This window comes from Micromys minutus, assembly GCF_963924665.1.
Source record: "Micromys minutus genome assembly, chromosome: 6".
NCBI classification, from domain to species: Eukaryota; Metazoa; Chordata; class Mammalia; order Rodentia; family Muridae; genus Micromys; species Micromys minutus.
In genome coordinates, this window is record NC_137975.1 from 74,482,523 (window position 1) to 74,508,775 (window position 26,253).

Sequence of the window (26,253 nt, forward strand, 5' to 3'; positions counted from 1 at the left end):
TCAGAATGAGCCGCCGATGCAGAGTTAACCATCTACATCCCTCTCCTGTGTGCAGTTGCCTTTCCGTGAGAAGATGGAATCTGGAATCTGCTATGAAGAACAGGCATTAAAGAGCGTGCAGTGCAGTCTTGTCTTTCTCCTTTTCCTCTTTCTCTCTTTCTTCTTTTTCTTTCTTTCTGTTCTTTTTCTTCCTCTTCCTCCTCCTCCTCCTCCTCCTCCTTCTTCTTTGTGTGTATGTGTGTGTGTGTGTGTGCAGGGTTGGGTGCAGGGGTTGCCCTCCAACCAGAAAGAAGTTGGAATAATGTTAGAAATAATGTTAAGAAAGAAACCTACGTTTTGGTATCTCATTAAGGGAAAGGAGGCAAAGGCACAATGTTAACACTCTGGCTGCTTTTAGGGTTAAAATGGAAACCAGGGCAGAAGTGAGGCCAAGCACAGAAGCGCGAAGCAGCTCTTGCAGAGGACCTGAGTCTGTTCCCAGAGCCCTTAGATCAGGCAGCTTACAGCAGCCTATAGCTCCTGCTCCTCCAGCAAACCTGATCCCTTCTTCTGGCCCCTGTGGGCAATGACACTCATGTGCACATACTAAAAATATAAATAGCACACTAAGTGTGTTCTTTTGTGACTGAGTTACCTCACTCAGGATGATGTTTTCTAGTTCAATCTATTTGCCTAAGAATTTCATGAAGCCTTTTTGTTTTTTTTTAAATTGCTAAGTAGTACTCCACTGTGTAAATGTACCACATTTTCTATGTCCATTCCTCTCTTGAAGGACATCTGGGTTCTTTTTAGCTTCTTAATAAAAAAGGCTGCTATAAACATGATGGAGCATGTGTCCTTGTTAGATGTTGGAGCATCTTTTTGGTATGTACTCACTGATTAAGTGGATTATTAGCCCAAAAGCTTAAAATACCAAAGATAAAATTCATAGACCATATGAATATCAAGAAAAAGGAAGACCAAAATGTGGGTGCTTGAGTTCTTCTTAGAAGGGGAAACAAAGTACTGAAGGGAGGAAATACAGTGACAAAGAGTGGAACAGAGACTGAAGGGAAGGCCATCCAGAGACTGCCTAGGGATCCATCCCATATACAGCCACCAAACCCAGTCACTATTGCTGATGCCAAGAAATGCTTGCTGACAGGAGCCTGGTATGGATGTCTCCTGAGAGGCTCTGCCAGATCCTTACTGATACAGATGAGGAGCTAACCATCAGACTGAGCACTGGAACCCCAACAGAGGAGTTAGAGAAAGGATTGAAGGAGCTGAAGAAATTTGCAACCCCATAGGAAGAACAACAATACCAACCAACCAGACCCCCCAGAGCTCCCAGAAACTAAACCACCAACCAAAGAACACACATGGAGGGACCCATGGAGGTGTATATGTAGCAGAGGATGGCATTGTCTGCCATCAGTAGGAGGAGAGGCCTTTGGTTCTGTGAAGGCTGGTTTCCCCAGTGTAAGCAATGCCAGGGTATTGAGGTGCGAGTGGTGGATGGGAGAGAAAGCATCCTCACAGTAGCGGGGGAGGGGGCATGGGAGAGGGGAGAACTGAGAAAGAGGATAACATTTGAAATATAAATTTTTAAACTATCCAATAAAAAGAAGATGACAAAATAAATAAGAATAGCTCTTAAAAATAATTATATATGTTGGCATCAGTAAGCTATAAAATACTCAAATAATAATAGTCTCCAACAGGGAGAAACCTTAGATTTTTGAAGACCTGGTAAGGTCTAAATAATGCTTTCTTTTTCAAAAGTTCTCTTAGGTCACAAACATTTAAAGAAAAAAATTTTTTTCTTGACACATATTACCTGAGTGTTACTAATTAAATAATATACGCTGTCAGTAAACCTAAGCAATGCTGAACTGTGAGGAGGGTAGATTCACTCTTACACTCTGAGATAAGCAATGACAATAAAATAAAATAAGTCTCATCAGTTCCTGTGGACCTTCAGAGATAAGCGCTTAGCTTGATCCTACTCTGGCTTTCGCCTAAGCTGCGCATTGCTGTTCCTGTATTTGGTTGTAATGTTTTGAAACGGGGTCTTATGGAACCTGGGTTGGCCCAAACTCTGTATACAGATGAAGATCTATGTAACCTCCTACTCCTGTTTCTCAATCCCAGGACTGGGATTATAGCCTGGCACCATCTTAAGTTTTCACACCACAGGCATCTTTATTATTCATATATATATATCAATGATCAAAAAATTGCATTGGATTCCATCAAGAATAAGTTACAACCAGCTCTGTTCCAGTTCAGCTTTCTCTGTCAGCCCGTGTCTTAACCCGTCACCTCCACGGTCCCCCAGTTTTCAGCACTTACAGTGAAGCAATATAAAAAAAATTTTGCCTTTATTTTGTAGCTTCTAGGATTTCATCTTTATTCATTTCTTCATGCCGTAAGTACACTTTCCTCTCCTTCCATCTGCTGTGATCTTCCTAAGCCAGTTCCTCCTGGGGCTGTACTAGCAAGCCTCTGCCGACAGGACGGGAGGAGCCCGCGTGCCCTTACCTGCTGGGTGGTACTGGTGACAATGCCCTGCTGGAGGCGGTAGGCCTGCTCCTGCAGGTACTTCCTGGTCTCATGATTCCGGAGCAGATAATTTTCTATCTGGAAATGGAGCACACATATCTCTCAAGAACACACTTTGACCCCGTGGAGAATAAAGTTATCAGTGAGGCAGTCAGTAAGCAAGGTCTGTCGGCTCTTCGACCCCACAACCCATGCAGGCTCCGGCAGGGCTCTGACAAGTTTATCAGATGTGCTTTCAGTTGGAAAATGGGCTTTCAGGTAACTGAAATCATCTGTGTGCGACTTCGAGACTGACAAAGATAAGCCAGTGTTTGGTGACAGCTGCTGCCGGCTCAGGGTTCTCATCTCTGGGGGGTGTGAAATTATAAGTTTTAACACCATGTAGTTCAGAAGCGAAATCTTTTCCAAGAAGGGCAGATGGTGCCCTCTGAACCCCAGCTTAATCTACACTCTAGAATTGCTCAGCATTTGGGAAACGATGTTAAGGAAGAAAGGGAAGAGAGAAAGATGGAGGCAGGGGTTGAGCAGGAAGAGCACTAGGAAAAGGGAAGAGGAAGAGGGAAGAAAAGATTGGTGGAGGGAGGGAGGGAGGGAGGGAGAAAGAGTGAAGGACAGTTGGTGTATTCTAATTTTAATAACCTACCAAATTTTTATAGTTTCTCAAGACAAGACTGATTTTAATAAAGTGAAAGCAAGTAAGAAAAAATATTCCTACCCAACACAAGAAACCAGGAAGTGGTTTGACAATTTGCACATTTGTTTATACACAAACTCCTCTAAAAACTGGAACGGCACAAATTAGAACCAGATGGAAAGGAAATGCTTAGGAAGGTCAACAGGCCCTGGGCACTCTGTGAACAAAAGTGCAGGATCAACTAGTTAGAAATATAAGCACCACAAAGAGAGTTTGTAGCAGGGTATGGTGTGGAATGCCTAAATTTCAATACTCTGCAGGCAGAGATGAAAGGGCTACCACTGAGTTCAAGGTCAGCCTGGGGTACACACTGAGTTCTGGGACAGCCTAGGCTACATACAGAGAGCTTTCTCAAAAGATAAACACACTTTTAAAGAATGGTTTGAGGGACTGCAGACGTAGCTCTGTGGATAGAGCACTCCTGAGGCACACATGAGGCCCTGGGTTCAGTCCCCAGTGGCACATAAAGGCTTGTGATGCCCTGTGCAGAAAGCTAAGAAGTTTAAATCTGTATTCACTGGGAAGATGGGCTTCTGGACGCATCTCAGTCATGGGCAGGGGATCCAGGGACTGCATAACATAGAGGAAGGAAACGGAAGAGAAGCATTTTTCTCTGCATTCTTGCCCTTGTATGTACTGTAAGCAGCTCACTAAAGCTCCCACGACTGTGATGTTCCATTTGTCTATGCACCATAGCCTGGAACTGTGAGCGTCACTAACCCTTTCTCTTTGGAGTGGCTTTGGTTAGAGGGTTTTATCACAGTAATAGGAAAAAAAACCTAAAGACATTTGGTTACACAGCATTGTGTGTGTGACTGCCCAGTATGTGTACACACACACACACACACACACACACACACACACACACACACGGTCACACTGTGGTTGCTCAAAAGAAAATGGCCCCCATAGGTTCATAGGAAGTGGTCTTGGTTGAGGTGGTCACAGTGTCTCTTCACAGCAGTAGAAACCATAATTATCACACACACACACACACACACACACACACACACACATGTACATATGCACATACATACATGCACATATATATATATATACACATACACACATACATACAGAGATATATATACACACGTACATATATGTACATTCACACATACACACAAATACACACTCATATACACACATACATATGCACATACATACACACATATACATACACATGCACACATACACACACACACACACACACAAGCATGCACGCATGCACACATGCACATATACACACCTTCTTGTAAACACAGACAGCTACAGCATAAGATGCTACCACATGCAGTGAAATCAGAAGTGATGAAGGCAGGATAAAAAGGAGTCCTAGGCCAAGCTGAGCCACGTGAGACCCTGCCTCTAAGAGACAAGACTGATTTAAGGTGGGTAAATTGTACCGCCCTGCTTTATTCCCCCTTTGTCTTAGCTATTTGCCTTTTAATTTGTCACAGTGGTTCCCTGGTTAAGAATGTCTAATAACTGTGAAGCTTTTACTGTTATTACATTTTCATTTTAATTTTCCATATGCTAAAATAACTACTACTCAATAGCAATTAGGAACAATTAAAACCCAGACAGCAATTACCTGCATCCCAGGAAACTAGAAAGCAGAGCAAAAGTGCCTTCCCCCTAACTTATGCATCATTGACACAGCCCTGTGGGGCTGGATCACATGACCTTCCTTTCAATATCTCTCAGCAGCCACTTCTTGCCAAGATGACAGACACATCAATGGGGAACGCTCCGCTATGGAGGTTCCGAAAGGTGACAGACTCTTGAGAACACCCAGCTTTGGGTCCTTTGCCTCCTTCCCTGTCTCTACATAGCTGGCCTCACACTGTTCACACAGGAAGCTCTTGCCCCACAGACATGGGACTGCGAAGGCCGGCAGGGTCAGTGTTCCCAGACCTTTTTCAAGTCCAAACTAAGCCAGGAAAGAGTTCTGATGGCTTTGTCTTTATTGTTTTAGAAAAAAAGCATAGAGTCTGTTCTTTTTGTAAATGCATATATACGGGTTCACATATAGACAGGTGCCTGTGTCCATACATACCCAAAAGTCAACGTCAAATGTCATTTCTCAGTCACTGTCCCCTTTAGCTTTTGAGATAGTCTTTCTCTCTAGCCTGGAACTCAACAGTTAGGCTATGCTGGCTATCTAGTGGGCACCAGTTACCCTCCTGCCTCTGCCTCTCCCGTTAGGACCAACAAGCTGATGCCACCACACCCACATTCTTATGTGAGTTCCGAGAGCAAACCCATGGGTATGCAATAAACACTCTGCTGAATGAACCCTGTCTCCAGCCCCACAAACTTCTTTCTGAAAACAAGTTTAAAGGAAATAAGAACCACAAACTCTGAGTATCTCAGTTGTCAGCCATCAACTTGTTACAGCTGAAATTAGCATTTCCAGAGAGAACACAGACACCTATCTCCTGGGGACTGAGAGCTCAGAGCTTGGTTAAGCTCCATATGAGAAGGAGTCAAAATAGCCATTGTCCTGGTGAGGGCATGGGAGCAGGGGCAAGATGGAGAAGTTCAAACCCGGGGTGATGTCGCCAGAGCCAGAACTTGCACAAGAGGCAAAAGTCCTAGATCAGAAATGATGAACAGCTTTCAGTCTCCATCTGCGCCCTGGAGTTAACCTTGTGGCACAGCTCTCTGGACCCAAATTCCACCCAGAGAGAGCTGGTCTCCCAGGAGTGCTGTCACTCCTAAGTCCACAGGTGAGACGAGCATTTTTGCTCCAATAACTAGCCAAAGAGGGACCTACCAGGAGATCACAAGGCTCAGGAACTTCGGAGCAAATGGGGCCAATATCCTTTTGGTCTCTATGAGCACCCTTTGGCACAGCTCTCCAGACCCAAATCCTGTCTGGAGAGAGCTGGTTTCCCAGGCGTGCTGAGACACCTAAGATCACAGGCTCACAGGAGAAACAGGTTCATCAGAGACAGGCAAGACCAACTAATACCAGAGATAACCAGATGGCAAGAGGCGAGAGAAAGAACATAAGCAACAGAAACCAAAACTACTTGGCATTATCAGAACCCAGTTGTCACATTACAGTAAGTCCCGAATACTACAACACTCCAGAAAAGCAAGATTGGAATGTAAAATCACATCTCATGACGATGATGGAGGACTTTCAGAAGCACATAACTCCCTTAAAGAATTACAGGAGAACACAGGTAAACAGGTAGAAACCCTTAAAGAGGAAACACAAAAATCCCTTAAAAAATACAGGAAAACACAATCAAACATGTAAGGAATCAAACAAAACCATCCAGGATCTAAAATTGGAAATAGAAAGAACAAAGAAATAACAAAGGGGGACAACCCTAAAGATAGAAAACCTAGGAAAGAGATCAGGAGTCATAGATGCAAGTATCACCAACAGAATACAAGAGAGAGAAGAGAGAATCTCAGGGGCAGAAGATACCATAGAAAACACTGACACCGCAGTCAAAGAAAATGTAAAATGCAAAAGGCTCCTAATCCAAAACATCCAGGAAATCCAGGGCACAAAGATAATATCAAACCTATAGGACTAGAAGTTCTAGCCAGAGCAATTAGTCAATAAAAGGAGATCAAAGGGATAGAAATTGGAAAGGAATAAGTCAAAATATCACTCTTTGCAGATGATATGATAGTATACTTAAGTGACCCCAAAAATTCCACCAGAGCACTTCTAAACCTGAAAAACAACTTCAACAAAGTAATTGGATAGAATTTTTTTTTTCAGAGCTGAGGACCGAACCCAGGGCCTCGTGCTTGCTAGGCAAGTGCTCTACCACTGAGCTAAATCCCCAACCCCTATTTTGTCTTTTTTTTTTTTTTTTTTTTGGATAGAAATTTAACACAAACAAATCAATAGCTTTTCTCTACTTAAAGGATAAACAGGCCGAGAAAGAAAGTAGGGAAATGACACTCTTCACAATAGTCACAAACAATATAAAATAACTTGGTATGACTCTAACCAAAGCAAGTGAAAGATCTGTATGACAAGAACTTCAAGTCACTGAATAAAGAAATTAAAGAAGGTCTCAGAAGATGAAAAGATCTCCCATGCTCATGGACTGACAAGATTAATATAGTAAAAATGGCCATCTTGCGAAAGCAATCTATAGATTCAATGCAATTCCCATTAAAATTCCAACTCAATTCTTTATAGAGATAGAAATGGCAATTTGCAAATTTATTTGGATTAACAAAAAACCCAGGATATTGAAAATTATTCTCGACAATAAAAGAACTTCTGGGGGAATCACCATCCCCAACCTCAAGCTGTATTATACATCAATTGTGATAAAAACTGTATAATATTGTTACAGAGACAGACAGGTAGGTCAATGAAATAGAATTGAAGATCCAGAAATGAACCCACACACATATGGTCACTTGATCTTTGACAAAGGAGCTAAAACCATACACTGGAAAAAAGACAGCATCTTCTACAAATGGTGCTGGTTCAAATGACAGTCAGAACATAGAAGAATGCAAATCAATCCATTCTTATCTCCTTGCATAAAGCTCAAGTCCAAGTGGATCAAGGACCTCCACATAAAAGCAGGCATACTGAGACTAACAGAAGAAAAAGTGGGCAAAAACCTCAAACACATGGGCACAGGGGAATTTCTCTTGAAGAGAACACCAATGGCTTATGCTCTAAGATCAAGAATCAACAAATTGGACCTCATGAGATTGCAAAGGACAGTGTCAGTAGGAAAAAAATGGCAACCCGAAGATTGGGAAAGATCTTTACCAATCCTATGTCTGATAAAGGGCTAGTATCCAATATATACAAAGAACTCAGAAATTAGACTCCAGAGAATCAAATAACCATATTAAAAATGGGGACAGATCTAAACAAAGAATTCTCAGCTGAGGAATACTGAATGGCTGAGAAGCATCAAAAGAAAAGTTTAACATCCTTAGTCATCAGGGAAATCAAAACGACCCTGAGATTCCACCTCACACCAATCAGAATAGCCAAGATCAAAAACTCAGGTGACAGCAGATGCTGGCAAGGATGTGGAGAGAGAGGAACCATCCTCCACTGTTGGTGGGACTGTAAGCTGCTACAACCACTGCAGAAATCAGTCTGGTGGTTTCTCAGAAAGTTGGATACAGTTCTACCTGAAGACCCAGCTATTCCACATCTGGGCATCAACCCAAAAGATGCTTCAACATGACAACAAGGACTCACACTCCACTATGTTCATAGCAGCCTTATTAATTATAGCTAGAAACTGGAAGGAACCCGATGTCCTTTAATGCAGGAATGGATATAGAAAATGTGCTACATTTACACAACGGAGCACTACTCAGCTATTAAAAACAATGACTTCATGAAATTCTTAGGCAAATGGTTAAAATTAGAAAATAGTCATCCTGAGTGAGGTAACCCAGTCACAAAAGAACGCACATGGTATGCACTCACTGATAAGTGGATATTAGCCTGAAAGCTCAAAATAGCCAAGATACGATTCACAGACCACATGAAGTTCAAGAAGAAGAAAGACCAAAGTGTGGATGCCTCAATTCTTCTTAGAAGAAGGAACAAAATATGCAAGAGAGAAAATATGAAGACAAAGTGTAGAGCAGAGACTGAAATAAAGGCCATGCAGAGACTGCACCACTTGGCGCTCCATCCCATAGCCAGACACCAAACCCAGTCACTATTGCTGATGCCAAGAAGTGATTGCCAACAAGAGCCTGACAGTTGTTTCCTGAGATGCTTTGTCAGTGTCTGAAAAATACAGAGGCGGATGTTCACAGCCAAGCACTGGACTGAGCACAGGGTTGCCAATGGAGGAGTAGGAGAAAGGACTGAAGGAGCTGAAGGAGTTTGCAACCCTTAGGAAGAACAACAATATCAACCAACCAGACCCTTCAGAGCTCTCAGCAACTAAATCACCAACCAAAGAGTACATACGGAGGGACCCATGCCTCCAGCTGCATGAGCAGCAGAAGATGGCCTTGAAAGACATCAATGGGAGGAAAAGCCCTTGGTTCTCGGAAGGCTTGCTACCCCAGTGTAGGGGAATGCCAGGGTGTTGAGGTGGAAGTGGGTGGGTGAATTCGAGAGCCTCTCCTAGAAGCAAGGGGGAAGGAAGGATGGCCTGGAAGATTTCTAATGGGGAAACTTGGAAAAGGGATAACATTTGAAATGTAAATAAATAAAATATCCAATAAAAATTAATTAAAAAATAAAAATGATGAACATTTGCATTGAAAAACAATTTGTAAAGATTTAATATATTTTGTTTTTAGAAAAGTTAAAGTAAGTAGACCATTTGGGCAATTTATTCCCCTAAAGACAGGATCTAGCTGTCGAGATGAAAACAGTCTCACTTGAGCAGGAAAACCCAATACATTCAAAGCACAAAGTAGCCCCCCCCAAAAAAAAGCCCACAAGCAAGTGCACTTCAGTCATCTTGTCTGTTTTCTACTGTTTCATCTGGACATAGTCCCATGTATTCCAGGGAGACCTCCACCCACTATGTAGCTAAGAGTAGCCTTGAACTTCTCATCCTCCTGCCTCAGTACCCCAAGTGTTAGGATATCAGCCCGTGCCACCACAACATGTTTCCTACGCCTTTTGTTTGTTTTTTTTTTTTTCATGCACGGTGTGTCTTCATGGGACTAGATACGTAGCTGCTACTTGTAACATAGTTTTCATGGTGGCCTTTTTGTCCTTTTTGTCTTCTCCAAAGATTAACCTGATTTTTATTTTTCATCTCTTCTCAAGCCGATCAGATTTATAAAATGAATATTTAGAACCCACAAATCAGTCCCCGAAATATTCTAATATCCAGAATTTTCTAAGTCAAAGTTGGCATGTTAGTCTAAGGGGAGATGTTCCCATCTGACCTCAGGTGGTGGGCTGTGGTAAGAAGAAAACGCACCAAAGGCAGTGCATAAGTCTTCATGGAGCATGTGTACAAGACACATACAAGGCATACACAAACCCATATGTAGACCTGGCTCTTAACCCCACAGTATTTTATTACACACAAGCCAACATTCCCAAGATTCACCCCTCTCCCCGCAAAAAATCTCCAACTGGGGGCTGGAGATGTGTCTCAGTGGTTAAGAGCACTGACTGCCTGCCCTTCCAGAGGCCGTGAGTTCTAATTCCAGCACCCACATGGTGGTTCACAACCGTCTATGAGATCTGACGCCCTCTTCTGGTGGGTCTCAAAACAGCTACAGTGTACTTATAAATAAATCTTTAAAAAAATCTCCAACTGGAAACATTTCAGGTATTCATTAATTTTTTTTTCAGCATTTGTTTTTATGTCTGCAATACACGTTTATGACAGAATCAGATCCCCTTCCAAGTGGCATTACACATTTCACCAGACGTGCAATCCCTTGTCAGGACTGCTAGCCCCTCCACCCTTCCTCACAATGCTGTCACATCCCTCAAGTCACTGTGCACTAAGGCATCCAATTACTTTGCATCTCCACACCCTGTGACAGTCTGTCATCTCACACCTCACAGTATGACATTTAACACATCTGAGGTCACCCAGTCACCTCATGTGACACATTAGGACTGACATCCAGCACACTGCTGCTAGTAGTTCTTTGCACTTTATTTTGCCTTAATTTCCTCTTTGATGCTTTTTTCCATCTGAAGAGCAAGCATGCCTTGGCTTTTGTCTTGACTTCCCAGCTGGATTTGGCAGTGGGGGTCTAATCCAACACAATTTCTTAGTGACAATTTCATTTGCCATTCTAGATCTTTCCCTGACACTTCTTAGTATTCATTGTTATTTAAAAGGGCTAAGAAGGGTCTAGGCATGCATTCTGAAACATTTGATGACTGAGGAGAATGGAAACACGGCCTTTTCCTTCAGGAAGCTCCTAGTCTGTGTGGATTGAGGAGAAAGGGCCCCTGTAACCTCAATCTCTTCAATACTTGGTCCTCAGCTGGTGGTGCAGCTTTGCTGAAAGAAGTACATCACAGGGGATCGGCAGGGGTTGAGGGTTCACAGGCCTGCCTTACTTCCTGTTCTGCCTGTCTGCTTCCCCTCTGTGTGGGTAGGAATGTGATCCTCTTCCTGCCCCGCCTCCGTGCTCCCCTTGCCTGCTCTCAGGTCTTCCTCTCCATTATGAACTCAATCGCTCTGGAACCAAAAGCCAAACTAAATCCTGTTTCCTTCAAACCGGCTTTGGTGGTGGCGTTTTTATTCCAGCAACAGAAAGTAAAAGAGTCTGTTAGGAAAGTAAAGAGGTGAGTAACTGAAGTCCAGGTTTGGAAGTGCCAGGAAGGCGATCTGTCAGTGGAGTGAACTGCCCCCATGGCCTCACTCTGGGTGCTCTAGACACTAGATTTCAAACCCAATAGCCAAACACAGTACTGTAGGAAGAGCTGAGTCCTGCCCATAGAAAAGCAATGGTTCTCAAACCTCAATGATCAGAAAAGCTAGTACAAACAGACTTAGTTGTGCCGTAGGTGCAACACCGCAGTGTCATGAATAAAACAAAATAAAGACTCAGAGCTGGGAATAGATGGAGGATGAGACATGCAGAAGGCAAACCCTAGATACATCTGCATCTTATGTTGGGGACACCAAGCTTCATTTATCTGCAAAGCAGCTAGTGAAGGATGGCATAGAGGTTCGCCCTATTCAGATTTGCCATAAAGGATGGTACCTAGTTTTTCTAACATGGGGAAAAGACAGGAGCTACCAAAGGAGGCAGGATTGTGGTGGGAGATGAAGTCTTGAAGATAAGTATCTTATTAACAAGGGCTGGAAAATGAGCACAGAGTTTTAGAGTACAGAATCTGGCAAACTGGGCAGGCCTTAGCTAAGGCATGTGTGAGAAAGAAGAAATCAGCTTTGGGTCTGAAAGAGGCTGCTACCATCAAAGAGAGAGGACAAAGAGGAATAAAGAATTTCAAAAACCTTAGAGAAAGCATCGGAGTAAAAGTAGAACATATGAGCTCATCTAAACTGAAGAGAGATGTAGCCATAAGAAGCAAGGGATGTTTGCAATCCTACCCCCTGAGAAATGGAGGGAGAATAATCAGGTCAGGTCATCTTCTGATACATAGTAAGTTTGAGGCTGCATGGAACCTTGTCTCAAAAGACAGAAACAAAACCAACCAACCAACCAACCAACCAACCAACCAATCAACCAATCAACCAACCAACCAACCAACCAACCAACCAACCAACCAACCAATCAACCAACCAACCAACCAACCAACCAACCAACCAACCAATCAACCAACCAACCAACCAACCAACCAACCAATCAACCAATCAACCAACCAACCAACCAACCAACCAACCAACCAACCAACCAATCAACCAACCAACCAACCAACCAACCAACCAACCAACCAACCAATCAACCAACCAACCAACCAACCAACCAACCAATCAACCAACCAACCAACCAACCAACCAACCAACCAACCAACCAACCAATCAACCAACCAATCAACCAATCAACCAACCAACCAACCAACCAACCAACCAACCAACCAACCAACCAATCAACCAACCAACCAACCAACCAACCAATCAACCAACCAACTAACAAAAACACTCAAAGATAAGGATATAGGAAATCCATAGGGCAACAGATGCCTCAGCTCCCCACATGCTCCAGGGATGGGCATGTTGATACCATAACAATGTTATTCTATTCTACTAAATGTTCTTAAAAGTTTTCAGTTCGCATTATTTTTTTTTCCAATCCCAGTCAAGAATTATGCTAGTCATGACCTTAGGAGTACGTGGTTTTAAAAAGCTTTATGAAACAGTCATAGTTCATATGTTCAGAACAGGTATTAAAATATAAATGTGAACCTAATAAACTCAACGCTTGTCGGTCTCCTTACCTTCTGCAGAGCCTCTTCGGTTTTCTCAGGGTTTGTTTTAAGAGCTTGAGAAGCATCATACATCGGAATTGGCATAAATCTCAGTGTGTAGTTCCTGAAGAAAGGAGCAAAACCCAAATATTCTAAAATGACTTTCTGTTACCTTAATTCAACACATTTTAGATCTAAAATGGTAGTTCCAAAACTATCTTTAAAAAGCTAGATATGGTGGTACACGCCCCAGCATTCAGGGGACAGAGGCAGACAGATCTCTGTGAGTTTAAGGCCAACCTGGTCTACACCAGGGTCACTTAGATGCTGTCACTTACGAACAAACAAACAAAAGAATATCTTGTTTTATCCTTGCTAGACTGATATATACTTGTAATCCTAGAACTGGGAAGGTTGAGGCAGGAGGATTGCTTTGAGTTTGCAGCCAGCCTGGGCTACACACAAGGTATCAGGTCAACCAAGGCTACAAAGTAAGTCCAGACCTCACAAAACAAACAAAACACTACTCTAAGTCACCCAGCCACCTACAGGGCAGAGTGGCCTTTGCTATCCATATGCACTGAGGCTAGAGGACTCCACTGACTTGCACTGTCCCACAAAATAGACATGGGGATTGGTGAGACGTGCAGTTTTGCTTTTCATTTTGAATTAACATGAAAAACAAAATCTTCACCTAGGGACAAGAAAGATGGGTGGAGAAAAAGTCCAGAAAGTCTACAACAGGTTTTATGGTTTCAGCTATCCGCTGAACTGAAGGTAGCTGGCAACCCATATGTGATAGTCAGACCAAAATGGATACAAAAAGGAAACATGGAGACCAAAAAGATGCCAAACGATTACTATCCACAAAAATAATCTGTGCTATCCTGTACCCTTTGGGTAACTAACTCCATGAGAGGGGAACATCTCTATAATGAGACCCAGGATGGTGTGCCTGCCTAGGTGTCCCAATCCCTGTACAGCTTGCCCACAAAATCAGCCAAAGAATGACCTTTGGCTAATTGGTGGTAACCTGGGCATCCACCACATCCAATGGAGTGACACCAATGTCATGCTTTAGATCTCCTCTGAAAGGCTGTCACTGAAACAGTACCTTAGCAACTAACCCACCCCACAATAAGCCAATAACCATGAGAAAATGAAAAATAAACATATAGTCATTTTGTTAGCAGCAGGATTTAGATGGCTGTTTCCTCAGAGAAAACAGGTGCCCAGTTCACTCGCTAGAGTGTTTCCATATAGACTTAAGCAAAGGAAGGCTGCCATCCCCTTTGACTTTAGTTACTATGTTGGTATGTTTTACAAAGTTGTTTGTTTAAAAAAGGAACCAGCCAAAGGCAATGAAAAGACAGTAAATCTTTTTTATAAACTTCCCTGCATCCAATTTTTACCACATCACAGACTAGCACGGTGTACTTACACACCAGTCATATGGAAGTGTTGGCACCTGGGAGCACAGTGTATATAACTGACTGACTCAGAGACAATCGATATCCACCTGGAGATGCTGAGAACTGAGTAGGTGCGCCCCTGGCCACTCTTAAGTGCCAGCCCGGACTGGCAGTGCTCCATAAGCTTTGGGATGGCTGTTGTGACCTGAACACAGTGAAAATCACTGTTCCTACTCTAGGGACAGAGTAGCAGCAGACACAGGTAGTTCTGCAGTCACAGAGAGAGGAAGGGTACTGTGATGTGATACGCTTCCTCACCCACACTCTGCAATGGCCTGGGTCACTATAAAGAGAGAAGGGAGCCAGGCATGGCACTTGCCTGGAATTCCAGAACTCTAAGGCAGAGGAAAGAGGACTGCTCCAAGTCTGAGGTCATTATGGTCTATATACCAAGACAAGGTCTCAAAGTGGAGATTAGGGGACACCTTGGAACTGAATCCTTCTGATTTCCACCCCAATTTCCTGGTTCAAGTAGGAGCATGTGGCTTTGGGCCAGAAGGTATTTGGGGTTGGTCATGGTACACATCTTTCATCCCCACACTTAGGAGATGGAGGCAAGTGGATCTCTGTATGTTCAAGGCCAGCTGGGGTTACATAGCAAAACTGTCTCAAAAAACAACAATGAAAACACTTGAAGAACATTAACTCTGATCCTCTCACTTGGAAAAAAATAAAGAATAAATGAAGAAGTGAGGTACATAATATTCTTCCTGACGGGGCGGAGACAGCACATGGAGCCTGAAGCTCCTTCCAGCAGGTCTTTACGGTGGGGGCTGGGGATAGGGAATGATGCAGGACAGTGGGAGCATCCTCCCTTTCCTTGGGAAAGGGTTTCTCCACAGCAGCCCCGTCTCCTGTTTAGACCATCTCCTTTCTAAGGCTCAGAATCTGCTTAGAGCCTTTCAGAAATATGATGGTAGCCAGGGGTCATGTTCCTGTCACCACAGAGCCAGGGATTAGTGAGGGAGGGTGAAGGCTTCTGCCTGTAAGTCACATAATTAGTGACACAGCTCCTTCTGATTCTAGAGGTTCTAGGAAATGTCGTCTTAAACATTTTTTTAAGGCTGTAACAGTTAAGACAAGAGGCTCTGGACAGACAAACTGGCACCTGCACCAATACAAATTCTGCCTCAGGAACCTAAGACAAAGAACTTCCTGTCCACTAAGCTCTTGAATTTTCCCTGTTTGCCTCACCTCTACCTCTATGAGTTGCTTAAGGTTAACAAGGGTACATGGATTCTCCATATGAGGTTTTGCTCTTCTTCAGAAACATTGATTCATTTCTTAGTCTAACACTAGCCAAAACAGAAAAGACTAGAGGCTACAAATATTTTCTTCCACGCCTAGAATTGTTACTTCTTCATTTCATTGACCAGAAAAGTACATTTGGCAGCAATGAACAATAAGTCGTAACAACCTCAAACAAATAAACCTGGGACTGATTAATCGATTTCACTTTTATTTTCTGGACTATAGACCACAGCTTGCCCCCACCAGCCCCTCGAATTCCCAATTCCATGGCTGGTCTCTAGAGATCTGATCTCTACCTACAGTTTCCTCTCTTACCCCACAGGTGGCACCAATGCCACTGGCTCTTCAGTTTTACCCCAGAGAAGAGTCCTAATTAAAACTTACTTTTCCATAGCAACGGCTATATCTTGGAAGCCTTGTGCGGTAATGTTGTTTTTGTCCCAGATGACTGTCCTGTTTGGAAATAAAACCATGTCACCAGTCAGATTCCGAGGTGTAGCCAGGATGACCCTTCCCCTCTCCCCCAGATAAAGCTCCGGGAATCAATACTATTTCTAGGCACATCTGGCTCCTTGACATCCTGACACAACACTCATACCATGTAATGTTACTTAATGTTGTAGAAATGTCATAATGTCTTAAGTAAATGTAAGAGTATATGTTGGACTGAATTCATAGCTATCTTTGGCTGCATGTGCTAGTATGCCATTGGCAGAACATGCTTATAAACATTTTAATGACATTATGTAAGCAAGGAATAACATTCATTTGTTTCACCAAAACAAAAATCTCACCCAATACTGTCTATCTAGCTAGCTAGCTGGTGTTGAACCCATGATGTCATGCATGTTAAGCATGCACTATGCTACTGAGCTATAGACTCAGACCCTATATAATAGCTTAACACAGATATCACACAAGTATTTTTGAAATATTATACCCAAAAGCACACAGAAAATATGTTAATTTATTGTAATAACTAAAAAGTCAGACCAGATAGCAACGAATGGACTTGGTCCCTCTGTTCTCCAGATGGCATCCTCATATTCACACAGAAACTAAAGCCCCTGACCAAAGACACTGCCCAGCCCTGTGTCCAACATACATGTCTTCAAGTCCGAGACCATCTCTATCCTCAAAAACCGAGAGAACCTTGCTCATTCTCATTTTTTTCTCATTTCCCTGTTGTGGTAAATCCGGACCGCTCCGAGGAATAGACAACAATGGAGCCAAGGAGAGTTATGTGCACAAAACCTCCAGGCTCTGACCAAGAAACAGAAACAGTTCCCCCGGGGAGCCAGCCTTTGAAAAGCATACTTCTTGTGCCCTTATGTTTTAAGTCTTTATGATGGAGTTGTGGAGTGGAGGAAAGGCCTCAGACCTACAACCACACATGGTCATGTACCATATAAGAACATGGACCACTATGTTGCCCAGGGATATCATGAACAGTTTCTTTTGTGCAAGCCCCTCTGTGATGCTTGCACAGCTATATCGCCTAAGGATGCATCTCTTAAAAATGTGGCCTGTCACTAAAAGACACAGGTTGTCCAGGTCTGCTCCCTCAGCATGGCCTGCAAAACTCCCCCCTGCTTCTTACTGACATCATCTCCCTGATTAGATGTCAAGACTGCATTGAAGAAAAAACTACAACAGTCTGTCAGGGTTTTACATCATAGAGGACTTGTGAAGACAAACATCAGAGGAAATGCTATGTGCTTCAGGAATCCCAACCTAGTGCTCTGGTAAATACTTTCTTTCCAGCCGGTACCCTGGGAGGCCCAGACTCCCCCAGAAGGGGCACCTAGCCCTCAGGGTCAGGACAGTGGTGCCTACCTGAGTTTGGTGTTGATCTGTAGAGCCTTGGCCAGCATCTTCGCTCCCATATCCCCCATTCCATTCCCACTGATGTCCACTTTGGTCAGGGAGGTGTTGCTGCCTAGGGCATTGATGATGATGGTGACCTCAGCCTTGAGTTTCGAGTCAGCCAGGGACAAGGACTGCAGAGGCTGAGGGATGGAAGACAGACAACACACAGCACTGAACAGTTTCGTCAAAGCAATGACCACTCTCCCAACTCTCCACAGAGAACTGGGGATGGGACTCATTGAACTGTCTGCTTTGGGGATAGCTGTCTAAAGCCACGGGTTCAGGCGAGGGTGGAACCAGAAGGTTCTGACATTAGACTTCCTGAGTGAACTGGTGCTTCACTGCTGAACATCTACTGCTTCTGCCTGTGCCTGCTCCACCGTGCCGTACTGGTCATGCACCAACATGTATGAAAGAGGAGGTACATCTACCAATGACATACAAGGACAGGGTGAAGGGGATGGAGTTAAAATTTAGACATCAGGCATGGTGGCTCATATCTGAAATCTCAGCACCTGGGAGGTAGAGGTGGCGGTGAGAGGGGATAGATTGTGGCCAGACTATACTGTAGGAGACCTTGTATTTTAAAAAAAAAAAAAAGAGAAGGAAGAAAAAAATTAGACTCTCAAATATCAGCAGAGAACTATCTTGTGACTCAGTGCTACCGAGCGACTACACCACCATCCTTGACACCCACACGTCACACACTGCTGCTCAGACTTAGCCCAGGACATTCGGAAGGCAACAGCCCATCCGTCAAGAGTCAAACAAGCAAGTAAAAGAGGCTGCTGGTGGCTAAGGCGATGTCGTCTCAGCCAGAAAGCTACGTGTACAGTGTTCTTACTTTTCTACATTGAGATAAATGGAAAACAATGGAAAATTCTCAGACTCGGGCAATCCAATGTTAAAAAAAAAAAAAAAAAAAAAAAAAACAAGCAACATGAGCTCACAGAAAGCAGTCCTCACGTCTCACCGTTTCTACACTCAGTTCCACCACTACCAGCGTGACCTGCCGCAGCCTCTTTCCCGTTCCGGGAACCTGCCAGACCTCTAAGCTACATTCAGATTCTGATCCACAAACTGACAGTTAAGAGTAACCGGGACAGCGGGGCCCCGAACTGCATCCATATTTACGAGGCAGCTCTTCCGATTCACTGCGTGTCCATACAGCCTCGCCACCTGAACGCTTAACGCTCAGTCTAGGCTCAGCCTCCGGGCTGCTGGCCGTCCTGGGAGGAAACCGTCCTGCCCCGTGTATTCCAACAGGGCTTTCTGGGTAACCCTTCAGAACAGATTCTCTGTCATGCTGGCTGCTCACTGTCACCATATCGTGAGTCTGGATGTGGTCACCTTCATCTACAGCTGAAGATATGGAAGATCTGGGTTTTCCCACTGAGCAGTGTGTGTAATTCTGGGTGACTAAGATATTCCACAGGCTGTCAGGGAACGTGTTCCATAAAGGGCAAAATGTCAAAGATGGAGATTACGTTCTGAATGTCCAATTCTTACTTAAGTAAAACCGAAAATAGGCCCAAAGGAATCGGTTATCTGTGGAAGAAATATTTGAATGCACGAGGCTCAACTCCTTAATCACTTTAAATTGGTCTGTATATTATAGATTCCGAAGTAAAAGAAAAATTGATGGTAATTGCCTTTTGAAAAACCCACATCATTTTCAGTGACACAAAAATAAAAAGCCATTCACTGGAGAGTTATTAGCAACATGCTAATCAAACTTGTAACTCGGCAGAATTCATATTTAAATAGCAAATTTGTCATCTGCAAATGTGTTTTCAGGTGCATTTTAAATATCAAAATTATCTTTAAGTAAGAAACTAAAACTACAAAACCATTTGAAGACCCTTAAGCAAAAAGCAGAATTTGAAATAATACACACTTCGTGAACTTAAAAACTTCTTAAATTATTTACTAAGACACACATTTGGGGATAAATGCTGAGTATGATTTTGTAACATGAGGCTCCCAAATCTTTTAAAAATGGGGAAATATCAGGAAATATGTTAATATTTCGCAGAGTGGTTCAAATGTATAAAATTGGCATTACAGGCCCATTCTATCCTTGACTTTAGTGATCTAACATAAAAGGAATAAATGCTGAAATTATTAGCTGGTGAGAGCCCAGCAATACAGTAGAATCCACTAAATAATTAATTGAATTGTTTAGCCAAGGTTAGAAATTACAGCCTCATGTCAGAGGATCAAGAAAACAGAATTTTCACCTCTCAGGCGAAGGAAGGGCTAGCAGGGTAGAAATTCTGGAAGCCCAAACCCATAGCTGCCTTAGGGAAGTCAGCGTACCCATATCATGGAATCATCTATCATCTCTGGCAGAAATTCAAGAATGGAAGTGATATTTTTCAGAACATGACATACTTTGCCTGACTCATGAAAGAAGTTACTATACCACCCACAGTGCGGCTCTTTGTAATGGCAACAAGAATTTGAATTTTAGAAACTGTGTTTAGTGACTAACTAGGACTTTGAAAAGAAAAGGTCTTAAGGAGCATTTGTAAATGGAACACAAGAAACCACACTCTCTACTGAGTGAATTCATAACAATGCCTCTGCTGTATCAGTTCCGTGGTTTCCTTTTCTCATGCACAGTAGAATGCTACTCGAAATTAAATGCCTTTACTCTGAGTCTTGCTGAGAAGCAACTAGAAGGCACAGAAGTATAAGAAAAATGAATAGAGTTCAAGCAGCCACTTAGGAAGAGAGGGAACCTCCCCCCCTCCCTCTCTGGAAAGCTGTGTAATTACTTGGTAAAGTCTAAATTGAAAACAGGATGTTTTTCAGTCTAACACATGGTAAAACAACCAGTTAGCTAATCTGCAGATTCCTGTGTTAGCTGGATTGGATGCAGAAGGGTTTAAGAGTTAAATCATACCTTTGAAAAATCTCTTAGTTTGAGCCAATGAGAAGACACAGTGATAAAAGTCCCGCTGCCAAGACTCACAGCCTAGAATCTCCTAGAATCATATGGTAGAAGAAAAAAACCAACTCCTAAGAGCTGTCCTCTGATGCCTGGACATGTGCCATGGTACTTGTGAGGTGAGTACACACACACACACACACACACACACACACACTAATAATAATAATAATAATAATAATAATAATAATAATAATAATAAATACTTTCTAAAATTTTTGGTTTTAATTTTTATGACGTACCGAAGAATAGGATTTTAAGTATTCAAACTCTACTAAAACATATTGCATTTTTAAAACACTGATAAAAGCTACATGTGAATCATCCGAAAGTACTTTCAGCAACAGTCCAATAAAAATAATCACAAAGAGGCGAGTAAAAAGTGTGTCATGTGATACTCACAGAGTCTTCATCTTGGATCATCTGCACTAAGTTGTCCAACACAGGCGTCAGGTTTCTAAAGAGATTTTAGAGACGTGGACAGTGGGATGAAATCAAAAGCTGTCGGGGGTTAGCTATTCTCATCATTGTCATATAAAAAGGCAAAACTCTTACTTGGATTTCATGTTATTAAAATTTCTGCCTAACGCCAGGTGCTGTATTGATCTGTTTTTACTGAGCCACACAATCAGGGTAGATAGGTCGGATTCCAAACCTAGAGAGGGGACAGATAGAGTCAGGACACAAGTGACAAGTGATGTCATACAGTGGGGTGGCTGCATTCACTGAGCTCAGGGCCCCACAACCCTTGGCCTTTATCCTCGGCGGAGCTCTCTGCTCTCTTTTGTGCCCTTCTAGTTCACAGGAGCGAGCTCCTTTTCTGCAGACTCACCTAAGCCTCCTCTCAGTCGGTGGCTGCATCCAGACATCATACTAGTGAGCGGTAACCCCTCCCCCACCACACTGCTTCCACCACAAACTGTATGTAAGCTGTCTATGCAAAGTTAACTGGCTCAGGTCACTCACTAAACCAGCAGGAATGATGTTAATTAACTAAATCATTTGAAGTAATTTCATGTCTACCAACAATCTAAAAACACTGGATTCACATCTTGACCACAGAAGGAAGGAGACTGTATGATGGGTTTTAGCATTTGTATGTTGGGCTGTGGCTAGCTGGCCGGTTCCTCTAGTCTTGCTTATTCCAGTAGGATTGGAGTTTCTTTTGTGACGTACCGTTGTCGGAGATATCTAAGCTGGTGATGTTGTGGATTTCAGCGATGCAGCCTTCTAACACTTGAGCTCCTCCTGACCTCAGCTAGAGAAACAGATCAAACACAAGATGAAGCCATCTTTCCGCTGCAGGGGAGCCTGAAAACCCACTAACACGGTGTCTTAAAAGCATCAACTCCCAGTCGCTATCAATGGAGGAAGGATGTGATTACAATGGTAAAGGAATGATACTGTTTTCTACACCACAGAATCCAGCATCAAATCCCAAGCATCTTTAAAAAAAAGAAAAGGGGAAAATAGTGGAGTTGGGTAGGTCAGGTTTAACTGCCCGTTTCCAAGGGTTGACTTCATCTATCCTAGGGAACAGCACGGTGGCCATGGGAGACAAGCTTGCCACCCAAGTCTTTCCCTATGAAGTCTTCTTAACTCTCCAGTAACACTAGACTACCATAAGGTCTCCCTGCAGGATACAGAGTGCCCACCTGTGGTCCTTCCTGCTCAGGGGATGTATTGTCTAACTGGGGAAGATGACTTAACATTTACTACGACTTCACTAATACCCAGGGACATGAAACATTCTTATAGCATTTATATAAATTTCTACTCTAGATTCATGAGATACCATTTCCTACACGTTCTAATCGATACAGGAATTTAAAGAATCTTCATTTGATATTTCATACGCCAGTTTTATGATGTGTTGCAGTTAAACCTGCAAACTCTGCTGCACACTCTTGTATGTTAAGAACAGATCTTTGGGGTTCACAGGATACTTCGGGAAATTCTATTATTCATACTTCTTAAGGCGACAGCAAACTGCTATCAGGTGCCTGAGGCGAGAGTCACCCAGAGGGAGGTCTCTCAGGGGACAGCCCTACAGCAGAGTGCGTGCCTGACTCTTCCCACTCTCCAGGGGCCACACCCATAGGGATGGCTTGATTCCCAGGACTCCTGAGGATCTCACTACAATTCAGCACGCTCAGATCCTCCTATAGACCATGTGGGAGCCGCATGTGAGGTTCTCTAACATTCATCCCTACACGTTGCCCTGTGAAGAGCCTCTAGGCTGTACTGTCTGGGGACTGGTGGCAAGAGGCACAGCCCTTATCTGTTCAGTGTAGACACCATTTTCTGCAAATATTCTGAACCCATAGTGGCTCAGCTCTCGGATGCAGATTCCAAAGCTGTGGAGGAACTGCTGTGTTTTGCTGGGTATTTTCAGTGTTCTCTAGCTTTGGCAAATGCCTAGCGAGCCTGTGTTACCATGGCAACTCCATACAAGCCTTGTTTGTTTTCTCCCCGCAACATAAAGTTTTAAGAATTTTAATTTTAGTTTACTTTTTATTTTAAATTTATTTATTTGTTTGTTTGCTTGTTGTTGTTGTTGGTGGTGGTGGTGGTGGTGGTGATGTGTGTGTGTGTGTGTACACATGCTTTTGTACTCTTAAAGACCAGAAGACCCAGAACTAGGAGGTTGCTTAAGCCTTTAGGCATCTCTTCAGTTCTCCCTGGCATCTCTAGAGGCTCCAGCACTATGCTATTTCAAGAGCCACCTGTGGGCTCATATCCATATATAAACTCTGTTTCCTGTCTAAGGTAAGGTTAGAAATTAAATACAAGCTCCTCAGAGACTGTAAAAACAATTGCAGGCCTATTGCACAGACTATTAAAAACGAAGGGCTTGTATATTTTGTCTTTGTAGATCTTTCTAGCAATTAATTCTGAATATATTTTATAATGTGTCTTTTTTGAGACTGCAATTTTAAAAGTAAACGGGAAGAAAAAAAAAAGAACGACCAGGTTCTTCACCATAAGTAGTTGTTTGAGAACGCATTGCCCCGGTCACGGCTTTGTTAACATTTGAAGGGAGCCTGCCTAGCCCAATGCCAAAGGAGAAGTGACTCAAGCCAACACCTCAAAACACACAACGTGACATTCAGAACATGCAAAGGGAGACAAGAAGATAAAACCCCAAGCTCATTGGCCTTTCCGGTGTGTATGCGCTGACAGTGACGCCTGTGCAGACATAAAATTGTACAAGAAAGGCCCTACACCCTGTCATCATAAAGTGCAGTAAAACACTCCTTTTAAAGAAATGGAAAATGCAAATTACAAATAGTGATTGATTCTGTTCACTTTGTAACTATTTTTAGTGACGTAACACAGACACACAGAACTAATATGTTGCTCCAACACTTAACAGTGAAAGAGTTGAGCACATCCTAGATTGTTGGCATAAAAAGTACTTACACAGTGGCCAAGCTACGGAAGCCCAAAGAGGAAAAAGACAAAAGAGCATTAGCAGCAGCAGGCCGAACAAGGCAGAGGTAGAGCTGAAGGCTCCACAACACACCGCCCAAAGCGCCAGTTCCAATAAACACTTCCAACTAGAAGGTGCTTCCAAACACAATCCAGAAATGTAAATAACTCATCTGCAGTTACCAAGAATATCAATTACATTTATAGGTTATTAGGTGCCCAGAATTCTCTTAAAGCTAAAGCGGTCCCAAAACAGTAAACAGTTTCCCATTAGTGAAAATGAAAATCCTTTTAAATAGATTTGCATAATTAGAGCCATGTTTGCATATGTGAATATAAAACTGGTTTTTAAAGCATGCTCATTTGCATCCCACACACTAGCATTATTTAAAAAAAAAAAAAAAAGCAAGATTGAGCTGGGTATGGTAGTGGGCGGCGGTACAGTTATAATCCCAGCACTCAGGAACTTACTGTAGATGATGTGGAGTTTGAAGCTAGAGTGTCCAGGATGGACAAGAAAGCAAGACCTTAACTCAAACAATAACCAACAGACAATTAAAAAAATAAAAAGCAAAATAGAGCCCCATGTGGTTGTACACACTTGTAATTCCAACACATGGATGGCTACAAATTTGAGGTCAGTCTGCTTGGTCTACATAGAGAATCCCTGGCTATCCAGAGATGTGTAAGATCTTGTCTCAAGAGAGGAAAGTCAGAGAGCAGTTCGGTGGTGCAGCGTCACTGAAGAAGCTAACTGTATTTCCTCACGAGCCTGTCCTCTAACTCGGGATGGTGGAGCACTGGAGATGATGCAGTTCTAAGTGAACAGTCAAATCTACCACTCGAGAACGCAGTCACAAGGGACACGAATGTGGTTCCACATGCTGGCAGTCTCTACTCTAGGGATTAGCAGCTCGGGGCTATCCTTGGCTATGAAGCAAAGCTGAGGACAGGCTGGTCTACAAGAGACCCCGTCTCACAAACTTTAACATACCTTTCAAAACTGTTAAAAATTGTATTTATCTGATCGTGGAGGGAAAGCTGTGTGGAATTCTTCCAGGCTTCCGACTAGCACTCTAAAATTGAAGCAAGCTGTGCTTACGACTAAGAAACTGAGAAATTAATAACAAAAGAAGGTTTCTACATTTAGAAAAGTTTCTTTCTGAGAAAAGTGCATAAACTAACCCAAAACAGGAAACTGATCATTAAAACCTGAAAACAGCCAGTATCCCAACACAGGTTACCCTGTAACTCCTAATACCCCTTGGGGAAGTTGACTAAGGGACAAAGAGGAAGACACTGAAACGCAGTTACATTTAGACATCTAGCCCTAGGAAGCAAGTGTGGAACAAAACACTGTAACCACTTAGAAGATAATTTTGTGCTTCACCAAATTTTAGTGAGCAGCATTTTAACATGTAGCCAGGAAGCATGGCGGCTGGTCCTATGAACTGTGGAAGGACACAGGCTATGCATGAGACACACACGGCTTGCTTTATTAGCATTATAAATTGTCCTATAACCCCTAAATCAAAGACCCAAATTTGGATAAAAGTATCATAAGAATGGTGGATCCCACTGTCAAAAATACTCATTCGATCTGAATTCCCATCATCATAAGAAGAAAACAGGAAGCTCAGAGGTGTGCCTTTGAAGGTTGACTTTAGAAACTGCTGTGAACCCTCTACCCCCAAATGTATCCTTATTTTTCTAATGATCGGATTTCAGGGGTACACCACCATGCCTGGCCTGCCTGACATTCTAACTTACAAAAGTTATTTTATATGGTAATATTACCTTCAGACGATTTTCAAAACACAAGAAGACATTAAGAACAAGTTTTAAACCAGGTTCTCCTGGTTGTCTTTGATCAAGGTCCTGTCTCAAAATAACAGACAAAAATAACTAATCATAATTCATGTTCTAATGATTGTCAATGAGGGTGTTTAAAAGAGCACCTTCAGATTTTGGATTGCTTCAAATGTGTTCGATTTCACCATCCCCTCATATGAATACGGGGTCAACAGATCACTCATGACTGTCACGGCCTGATCCTGGCGAAAGAATGCCTTATCAGACTGAAAAAGTCATTGCTGAGTCACAGCTAGTGTAGCTTGGTCAGAACAGTCTCACCAACTTCCTGTTCCTGAGGGAATGACCCTTAGCGGCCCCGTGACCTCAGCAAAATGTGAATGAGAGA

The 26,253-nt window shown here is 42.8% G+C and overlaps 1 protein-coding gene across 4 annotated transcripts in view; it reads right to left on the reverse strand.

Moving 5' to 3' along the window:
• CARMIL1 (capping protein regulator and myosin 1 linker 1) overlaps positions 1–26,253 on the reverse strand; it is a gene marked incomplete at both ends in the record, with an annotated part of 248,123 nt that overhangs the window by 57,502 nt on the left and 164,368 nt on the right. For 3 of the 4 annotated variants that reach the window (XM_080918584.1, XM_080918582.1, XM_080918581.1), the window contains 7 exons: positions 2,524–2,622; positions 13,107–13,200; positions 16,184–16,252; positions 17,636–17,808; positions 21,024–21,078; positions 21,177–21,276; positions 21,798–21,879. In XM_080918584.1, coding sequence (XP_080774710.1) covers positions 2,524–2,622; positions 13,107–13,200; positions 16,184–16,252; positions 17,636–17,808; positions 21,024–21,078; positions 21,177–21,276; positions 21,798–21,879 — 672 coding nt within the window. Of the gene's footprint in view, positions 1–2,523; positions 2,623–13,106; positions 13,201–16,183; positions 16,253–17,635; positions 17,809–21,023; positions 21,079–21,176; positions 21,277–21,797; positions 21,880–24,044; positions 24,057–26,253 lie in introns of all 4 variants that reach the window. The other variant, XM_080918583.1, reaches the window with a different exon arrangement.